The following is a 10,028-nucleotide window of genomic DNA, read 5'->3' as shown; positions in this document are numbered from 1 at the left end:
AAATAAATAAAATAAAGACTACCACCAGTCCAAGACTGGCCTTTAATGAAGGAACTTAGGACTTTATTGCAGTTCTCAAATTTAACCAGAACCCCTCCTGCTGAGTTTCATCAGTGGGCCACTCCAGGTAGGTCTTGGTGTTCATGATCTTGCGCAGCTTACAGAAACGCTGGGGAATGGCCTTCTTCTCCAGAGGCTCCAGCAGAACGAGAATGGCAGAATCGTTGTTCTCATCAAAGAGGCGAAAATGGGAGAAGTCCAGCTCATACTTACACCACTCGCTCTTCACAAAGTTCTCGGAAAGCACGAAGATGGTTTTGTGGCTCTTTTCGATGGAGTCAATGATATTGTCAATAATCCATTTGCCGGGAATGAAGTCCCGCTTATGAAGACACAGCTTAAAGGGAGGGTTGAAGTGCTCCAGCTCCTGGACCATTAGGTTCTCCACCCAGCGGGAATCCTGCTCACTGTAAGACACAAAGGCGTCATAACAGAGGTCCCTCTGGGGGGCTCTCCTGGGCTTCCTTTTGGCCTGCAGCCAGGCCCACATCATTTTCATGTACCACAGGCCATGGAAACGGTGGCACAGAACCCCAGCGAGCAGGATCAGCAGGAAAAGGGCACAGCATACGGCAGACACCACAGCCACCCTGTGGCACTCAGAAGCTGAGAGATGAGTGTCCTGCACCCGCTGGCCCCGCACATGGGATGGAGAATCACACAGGTAGTTTTCTGGCCAGTCGATCAGGACTTGGGTCAGTGCTTGCTGCCCCTGAGTAAAGGACAGGAATTCGCAGGAACAGATGAAATTGTTGCTGCCCGCTTCCAAAGTCTTCAATTTTTTAAAAGAATCAAGTTGCTCCTTAGAGAAAGTATTTATTGTATTTCTGCTGATTCTCATGACTAGTAACATGGGTAAGGAGGAGGCATCTGGTAGAGTCTTCAACTTATTTCCAGAAATATAAAGTTCTCTGAGTTGTGGCATAGTCAACGAAAACGAACTGAGGCTGTTATTGCTAACATCTAAAATTTCCAGTGTTTGAGGAATGCATTTGGTTAAACTCTGTATTCTTGTATTGGATAAGTTCAAACATTTCATCTTTTCTGGCCACTGACAAGTTTCAGATATAGGATGGAAATTATTCTTACTGATATCAAGGTTAGTCAGACTTTTCAGAGTAAGCAAAGTTTCTCCAGTTTTTTCTAACGATGTCAAATGATTCTGCCTTAAGATTAAAGTTTGCAGGGAGGGCCAGGCATACTCACAGGCTGCGTTTTTCAATGAGTTTTCAACTATTAAGTTGCCACTGAGGTCCAAATATTCTAATGATTTTAAGTGTTGCGAAAGTGAACAAGGAACTAGGAAAACCTTACTGTTTTCTATTGTGATTCTTTTAACTGTTCCAGTAAGTGAATATAAACTCCTCAGATCATAAAATGAGTAAAAATATGGAATATACAACCTCCGTATTGTTAATGTCTCTATTTTACTTATATCTTTATTTTTGTCCATAGTAGTTGTGTCAAAATTACCAATTCCATTGAGGGTGCAGCTATCAAATTCCAAATCTAGTATTTCAGAAACACTGTTCAACAGCTTCACCATTTCATTAAAACCTTCATCTGTGATTTTCACATTTCTGAAGGTGAACTTTTTAATTGTCTTGGTTTCATTGGTGGATACTTTTGAAAAATGGAAAGTGTCCAAATGAGTATCTCTCAGTTCTAAATGTCCCAAGGAACTTAAAAGATCTACAAAAATCTCCAGCAAGAAAGTAGGCTGCTTCACATGAAGGATCAGGTGGCTGATGTTCTGAATCATCTTCAAACTCCTTGGCCCATACTTCTGGAGATTGGAAGCATCAATCTCAAACTCCTTAAGAAAAGTTAGCCCAACAAAATCCTTTTCCTGAATTTCAGTGAAGTGGTAACTATGTCCTACTTTTAGGATTCGCAATTTGGTGAGATGAGAAAAAAGAGATGTTTTCCCAAGGGTTTTGTAAGGGTTTCCCAGTAAGTTTAAGAAGTTCAAGGAAGTAAGGGGCCTGAACCAGGAGGCTGATAAATTAGATAAGTGATTATAGGATAAGTCCAAATGTTCAAGACTCCCCAGGGAGAAAAAGGAATCTTCCTCTATTGTGTCAATGTTATTGGATCCCAGCCTCAGAGCCTTGAGGTTCACACACATCCGCAGGTCGCTGTTGCTGACATAGGCGATCTTGTTGTTGGATAGGTCGAGGCTCTTCACAGTTGCCATGAGCCCTGAGGGGATGGAGATTAAAGATCTAGAGTGGCCATCACAGACCCCAGTGGGGTCACAAGTCAGAGGAGAAGCCTGATCAGGGGCCCCTTCCTTGAACAGGCTGATTACGGTCCCCAAGATACACACTGTCCACAAAGCATGTGGCATCGTCCCGTGATTCAACCTACAAATAAAAGAGGCTCAAGTGAGTGATTGTGTTTGACAGCATATTGTATATATTTACCATTCACTGAGCAACCTTGCTGAACTAACTTAGTAATTTCACAGTTTGTAGGTTTAAAAAACATTTTTCTATGTATACAATCATATCACCAGCTAGGTGATGGTTGTATTTCTTTTTTCCAATCCTTATACCTTTATTTCATTACTGAATGTTGAATTTATCAAATTCTTTTTTTCTCCCTGTATCTATTGAGATAATATCATGAATTTCCTCCTTTATCCTGTTAATAAACACTGGTGATTACATTAATCAAGTTCAGTGTTACGATAATTTTTCATTTTTAGAATAAACCCAAATTAGTCTGGATGTATTCAACTTTTTATATATTTCTGGGTTTTATTTACCAATATTTTGTTTAGAATTTCTACATCCACATTCAGAAGTTAAATTACCCTATAAATTTTCTTTCCTTTAGAACTCACTAAGGCCACCTTCGGAGCCTGCAGTTTTTGTTGTTCTTGTTCGTTCGTTTATCTTGTTTTTGTGTGTGTGAGTGAAATACATTAAACTTATTTAACAGCTATGGAATTATTCAGATTTTCTTTTCTTCTTCTGTCAGTTTTGGTACATAGTGTTTTTCAAGATTTTGTTGTTGTTTTTAAATTTTTAAAGTTACTGACAGTTACTTATAATGTCCTCTTATTTGTCTGCAGGACCTATAATGAATTCCCCTATTTTATTCCTTAGATGAGTTACTTGTGCCTGGTTTTTTTAAATATCTTGCAATTTTGAATTATTTTATTGGCATTTTTTAAAAAAACAACTTCTCACTTTATAGATCCCCTATTTTCTATTTCATGAATTTCTAGCCTTATATTACTGTTTCCTTACTTCTGCTTTCTCTAGATTTTACTCTTCTTATTCTAATTTCTTGAGAAACGTATTTGCTCATTAATTTTCAGCCATTCTTCATTTCTCATATACCCATTTAAGATCATGAATGTTCACCTAAGCATTGGTTTAGCTGTATCCTCTACGTCTCATTCTCTTCTGTTCTTTCCATATTTTAGTCTTTTCAAGTTCCAGTCTAGATATTTTCTTCTGAAATGTTTTCTAGTTTATTATTCTTTCTTTGGCTGTGTTTAATCTACTATTCCAGGCGTCCTCAAACTACGGCCCGCGGGCCACATGCGGCCCGCCGAGGACATTTATCCGGCTGTCCAGGTGCCGCTGCCTGTCCTGTTTAGCAGCCGACTCGTCCCGGGCCCGCAGTGCACATAGGAATTTGTTCATAGTTTTTTTTTTTTAACTATAGTCTGACCCTCCAACTGTCTGAGGGACAGTGAACTGGCCCTCTCTTTAAAAAGTTTGAGGACCCCTGATTAATCCATCCACTGCTTTTAACTTTTTTGGTCATTGCAATTTTCATCTTTATAATTTCTATTTGGTTCTTTTTCTCATCTGCTATGTGTGTGTTTTTATAGTTTCTGATTCTCTACCAAAACTTTCCATATTGCCTTCTATCACTTTGAACACAGTAAGCATACACTGGTAAGCTGCAGCACTTTTGACAGCCTGAAAGACAGGGAGTAAAGATTAAGGTCGGGGCAGTCATGGATGAGACCGCTAAGGCTGAACTATAGGAAAACAAATCCTCATAGAGATTGCAGCACAGCTTTGATTTGTCTGGACGGCTCAGACAGTCTTAATCTCTGAAAATGAATTAACATGATTTCTGGAATGCTAGTGCTCATGGATACCTGCAGAAGCAAAGGACGTTTTTCTAGAAGATAACATCATTTTAGGCCTCAAATGTCTGTCTACAATTTTTCAAAAGTACACAATTTAAAAAACAACAACACAACAATCCAGGTAATAAAGGAAGGAAAATAATAAATATGAAAAGAGCAGAAACAGGAGACTATAGAAACTAACCCATAAAGACTATTGATCTAGTTTTGTTCCTACGTCTAAAATCAACAGGATCAAGATGAGACGGTTACTACTTGGAACTATATTTATTCCATTGTGTTTCTGGTTAATTGTTATTGAAAAAATCCTCTCAGTATAACTGTACTGGGCAACCAAAATTCTTTTCTTTTTTTCCCATTTTGTAATACATAGCACAGATCTTAAGAAATATATATTCATTTTTGGCTAAGAGTTAAGGTCAAACACATCTATTTTTAATTTTTCTTGGCCTTGTTTCTTTAAGATGTAAAATTTATAAGAACCAAGATCTTGGGCTATTTCATACAAATATTATATGATACCTATAGAATGGTGAGTTTTTAACAATAATAATTATTGATGATGCTAAAACTACAGTTAACAACTTGACACTTAAGTTCAGAGTAACTTTTCTCTCCTTTTCGTTCCTCAATACATTACAGTGTGGGGCAGAGAACTCAATGGAAGACACTGAGGAAGGAAAAGGCAATAGCTAAAGATAGACTGTATGGAGTCATACCTATATGAGGGGTGGGGGTCTGGACAAAGTATAGAAACCATCTGCTTGAAGAATTCAGAAAGCAGACAGGGTAGTGAGGAATTATTTGTCCTGGGACTTGGAGGATGGAAGTCTGAGAAGCCTGGCATTAGAGGCAAATTATGCTGCCGACATCTGCTGACCCAGAATAGGGAGGAAGTTGAAACCCTTTGGCCCACAGTGAAACCACAACTAGATATCCACATTAGGGCTAGGGAAGTAATGCCTGGGTGAAGAAGGAGCAGAGAAGGGACTCGGCCCAATGCACTACAGAGAACTAACTGAAAGTAGACTCTCCATAAAGCCAGGTTCAGGAAAAAGGCTTCAGATGCCTCAACTGAACAGGGATCTGAAAAAATCTCTGCCCTCTGACCCAGAGTCTCAACCTGCCATATATGCTGGTATAGATCCAAATATTAAAAGATGCAATAGCCGAAACCGGTTTGGCTCAATGGATAGAGCGTCAGCCTGCGGACTGAAAGGTCCCAGGTTCGATTCCGGTCTAGGGCATGTACCTTGGTTGCGGACACGTCCCCAGTAGGGGGTGTGCAGGAGGCAGCTGATCGATGTTTCTCTCTCATCGATGTTTCTAACTCTCTATCCCTCTCCCTTCCTCTCTGTAAAAAATCAAAATATGTTTTTTTTAAAAAAAGTGTGGCTCCCATTATAAAAAAAAAATAAAAGATACAATAACTACAATTTTTTCAAAATTGAAGAAAAACAAATGTTCCCAAATTACAAATGCATATTGAATCCCAAACAAAAAGACAAAAAAAAAAAAAGAATAGAATAGAAATTTCTCACCTAGCCCAAAAAATGATGGAATAGTCTCTTCAAAGGGCTGAGAAAACATACCTGTCAACCTAGACATCTATGCCCATTTAAATGATCATTTAATGGCAAAGATGAGATAGATATTTTCAGACATTCATCAGCTAAAAGAGAATTGTTATCCAGAGACTCTCTTTGATTAAAGTACCCCAAAACATATGTTCCTTAGCAATATGGAAAATGAACCTGGTAAGAGTAGGCTGCAAAAAGAAAACTTGAATTTTTAACAAATGCACTCAGAAACTCAGATGTGGCTTCCCAGTATGAGGAAAAAGTAATGTGGGGGGAAACAATTTTGACAAGCCTACTATTTGGAAGGAGTAAATACAACTTGTATTTATCAAAAGATCTTAATGAGGTGGTCACACCCAAGATGCCATATACAATCACTAAAATCAAAACAAGATATTTAACCAGCCAAGCCAAATTATTTTTTGTTGTTGTTATTGTTAATCCTCACCCCCTGAGGATATTTTCTCCCACTGAATTTTAGAGAGAAAGGAAGGGAGGGGGGGAAAGAGGCAGTAGAGAGAGAGAAAAACATGTGAGAGAGACACATCAATTGGTCGCCTCCCCCACGTGCCCCCATAGGTGGGGATGGAATCTGCAACCCAGGTAAGTGCCCTGGGGATGGGAAATTGAACCAGAGACCCTTTGATGCATGGGCCCAAGTCCTAACCACTGAACAATACAGGCCAGGGCAGCCAAGCCAAATTCTTTAAAAAACAATGCAAAAAAAATTAACTGATAGCTTAGAAATTTCCAAAACATGCTATCAACTTCTGGCATTATAAAAAGTTTAAAGATGCAAATGTTCTCTGCTTAAAACAGGAAGAAACTTAAAATACGGTGAATAAGTCATTTTCAAAAAGTCACAATGTTTGCTATTTCCTTTTTTTTTTTTTTTTTTTTTTTGTCTCTACTTTCAATCATGGCACCCTACCTACCAGTTCCTTTTTGGTAAAGATCTGAATTAGAAAAGTTCAGCTAAGACCTTCTGCAAGATTTGAATCATCTCAGATTTGAATCCTCTCTTCCCCAGGAAAAAACTTGATCCTGGCTTGCACCTAAGTTCCAAACAAAAGATATCATTTGCAGAAGTTGAAGTTAAAAAGGCAACTTCAATGCATTCTCATTAAAAAAAAAAAAAAAAAAAAAAAACCCACAAACAAAACAAAACAAAACCAAAAAAAACTCTGCTTAAACGCTGTGATGTCCTAGTCATAACTGATTAGATAGAATCATATCTGGCACAACTCTAAGGATGAAGGAACATGGTGGGGGCTTGGAGGCCATCCCGAAGCAGAGGCCAGGCTCGGGTTAGGGAACGAGAGTCCCAAACCTTCCCATTTCTGAGCCCCCGTGACCGAAATCCACCCTTCGGAAGTTCGGTTCTAGCGGGAAGCAGCAAGCCCTGGTGCAGGACGCACAGGTGCAGCCTCGAAAGCCCTTCCCTGGGCGGCGTCGATCCCACTCCGAGCAAAGGCTGCCGAGGCCGTGGGAGGGCGGCCCTTGGGGAACGTGGAAGCCCAGCTCGGGCCCCGGTCACCGCCCACTTCGGTCCCCAGAGAGACGGGCCCAGCGGAAGCCACCCCCGGAGGCCTCCGAGAGTGCTCGGGCTCTCGGCCCGTTCCTCTACGGTGCCCCGGTCCCTCTCCGGGTGCCCCCTGCTTCTCCCGAGGGCCGACCCCCGCCCGCCTTCGCCCGTCCGCTGCCCCGCGTGGGGCCGCGCAGCTTGGGGCGCAGGAGCTCGAGGTCCTCCCGGGCCAGGTGCGCTCCTCGCCCCGGCCAAGGTCCCGGGGGCCGCGTCTCCCTCCGCCCCTGCCGGACGCGATCAGGGAAAGGCTGCCAAGCCCCCGCGCCCGCGAGCACGGCCCGACGTACCTGCGAGACGCGGGTCCGCCCCAAGTCGCGCCTTCTGACCGCCTCCCGATCCGATCCGCCTTCTTGTTGCCTCCAGCCCGGACCCGCCTTCGGGCCGCCTCCCGACCTAACTGCGGGCTCAGGGATGAAGCGAGGGGAGAGCGCGCGGCGGGAACCACCCGGCCCGCCCGGGGCGCGCCGCAGCGGGGAGGCGGGGAGGCGTGCCAACCTCGGTCCGCGCGCCCGGAGGCTGTGCCCGGCCGCTGCGCCCGTCCCTGTCGCCAGCTCCGTCAGGTGACCCTAACCAGGATCGCGGGGCAGGAAATAGAACCGAAATGCTGGAAGCCCCGTTGGGATTGCCCGAATCACAGGGGCAGATTTCGCAACCCCGGAGAAGGTTGATTACCCAACCAGTCAGTATTTTCTTGAAGCTCTGGACATCCAAGCCTCACATTACCCTGAAACAGCGTCTTTAAACCACTTCTCCACTCTTTTCCATCCTTCGAAGCCGGAATTCAGGCTCAGGAATCGTATTTCTCATTCCTCCCCGCCTTTCAGCACTATGCTCTCCGGTTTTAAAGTAGTTCACCAATCACTATCCAGATTTTGCAGGCAGAGCAGGTACGTACAGCCTCAGGTTCTGGGGTCTCCCCCGTCCCCCAGTCCCCAGTCCTGTGGCAGTCCCTGGTGCTGCACTGTCTCCCATCCCTAGTCTCCCCCTAACGAGATGTGGGAGCCACAGATGGCTGAGGTTTTGAACCTGAGCCCTTCCCATCCTTCCCTTGCTCCATTCCACACCCATTTCTCAAGGTAATCCCAAAAACAGCCCTAGATGGGCTTTCTTCGTTGCCACAGAAACTAGTTTATCCCAGGCAGTGAGGAATATTTTATAAGGAAGCAAACCAGTACCTTTTAAAAAGTAAACTGCCTTCCTGTGAACAAAGTATACATTTCATGTTCATAATTCCATTTGATCTTCACAAATCGAGATTGGAGGCCGGGGAAGCTTCCTTGCTCCTCTTTTAAACACGGGGGAAGTGCCACGCAAATTGTCAATGACAGAAGTGAGATTTGAAGCCAGATTTTTATCCTAAATCCAGGTTTTCTCTGTCCCTATTCCACACCCCTAATTCTCATTAAAGGTTCAAACCAGGGCATGGGGTTTTGTTCTTCCTTTTGCAGTGAAACAGAGTCACTAAAACAGAGTCAGCACCAAACATTTAATGCTTGTTGAGGGGTGAATGGAAACTTTCAGAATGTCACTTAGGTCTGGAGGAGGAGAGTATAAACATCTGACATGGCCATTGCAGACACACAGTGGGACAGCAAGGGTGAGAGTTAGACCAGTGGCTCCTTGCCCTGACTTCCTGCCCTTGCCACACAACCGCTGCCCTCAGTTAAATATGGGAATGAAGAAATAATAGTGCATGATTTCCAACTGTGTAGTCAGATAAAACCATGAGTGTGCAACTAGTATCATTTTAATATCTGTAAGGATGGCATGGTCTCATCAGGCAGAAAGAATATAAGAAGGCAGAATCAAGTTCCATGTTCTTTGGAACTCCTTGGAAAGTATATGGAAATATCTTAAGAATCAAATAACTGCTAAATCCCATCGTGTGGTGTGGCAGTGTGGGTCGGAGGGGTTGCCGTTTTCTATGTGAATGGAAAAACTGAGGTCATAATATGACTCAGACACAGGGACATGAGCAAATTCGACCACTACCTTCTTTAGGTTCAGTCCCTGTTATAAAGCATAACTAGGGTTCAGTGAGTACTAGTCACCGGGTCATAGCCAAGAATACTGCCACCTTCCTGGCCAGTTTCACTGGTTAACTATTTATGAAGGAATTCCCCTAATTATGTATGATGATGTAATGATTTCCTACGTATGTGTAAGTATCCTTTAAAGCCCAGAGATTGCTGTTTTCTTGGCAATTGTATGGACAGTTATATTTGGCCCCAAAAGTGATAGGAGATCCCTTGTAGGTGACTTTCTGTCTCTCTCTGGCAGCCTTTAAGATTCTTACTTTGGCCAAAACCGGTTTGGCTCAGTGGATAGAGCGTCGGCCTGCGGACTGAGGGGTCCCGGGTTCGATTCTGGTCAAGGGCATGTACCTTGGTTGCGGGCACATCCCCAGTGGGAGGTGTGCAGGAGGCAGCTGATCAATGTTTCTCTCTCATCGATGTTTCTAGCTCTCTATCCCTCTCCCTTCCTCTCTGTAAAATATCAGTAAAATAAAATAAAATAAAAAGATTCTTACTTTGTCATTGGTGTTCGCCAATTTAATTATGATGTGTCTTGGTGTCGGTCTTTTGGAGTTCAACTTGTTTGGGACTCTATGTACTTCTTGGACTTGCATAGTTTTTTCCTTGCCAATATCAGGGAAGTTTTCTGTCATTATTTATTCAAACAGGTT

At 43.0% G+C, this 10,028-nt stretch overlaps 1 protein-coding gene across 1 annotated transcript; it reads right to left on the bottom strand.

Annotated features, from left to right (window-relative positions):
- Positions 1-13: 13 nt before the first annotated feature.
- Positions 14-7,877, bottom strand: TLR2 (toll like receptor 2). Its single transcript, XM_080676661.1, has 2 exons — positions 7,630-7,877; positions 14-2,426 (listed from the first exon to the last, which is right to left on the bottom strand). The coding sequence occupies exon 2, from the start codon at positions 2,408-2,410 to the stop codon at positions 56-58; it is 2,355 nt and encodes a 784-aa protein (XP_080532787.1). The 5' UTR covers positions 2,411-2,426; positions 7,630-7,877; the 3' UTR covers positions 14-55.
- Between the last annotated feature and the right edge of the window lie 2,151 nt (positions 7,878-10,028).

The sequence above is a fragment of the Plecotus auritus genome (genome assembly GCF_963455305.1).
Source record: "Plecotus auritus genome assembly, chromosome: 6".
Lineage (NCBI taxonomy): Eukaryota > Metazoa > Chordata > Mammalia > Chiroptera > Vespertilionidae > Plecotus > Plecotus auritus.
Note: the sequence above shows the minus strand (reverse complement) of the source record. Positions and strands in the feature narration are given on the sequence as shown.

Coding starts and splice junctions, on each gene's coding strand:
- TLR2 (XM_080676661.1), bottom strand. CDS start 2,410: ATGCCACATGCTTTGTGGACAGTGTGTATCTTGGGGACCGTAATCAGC.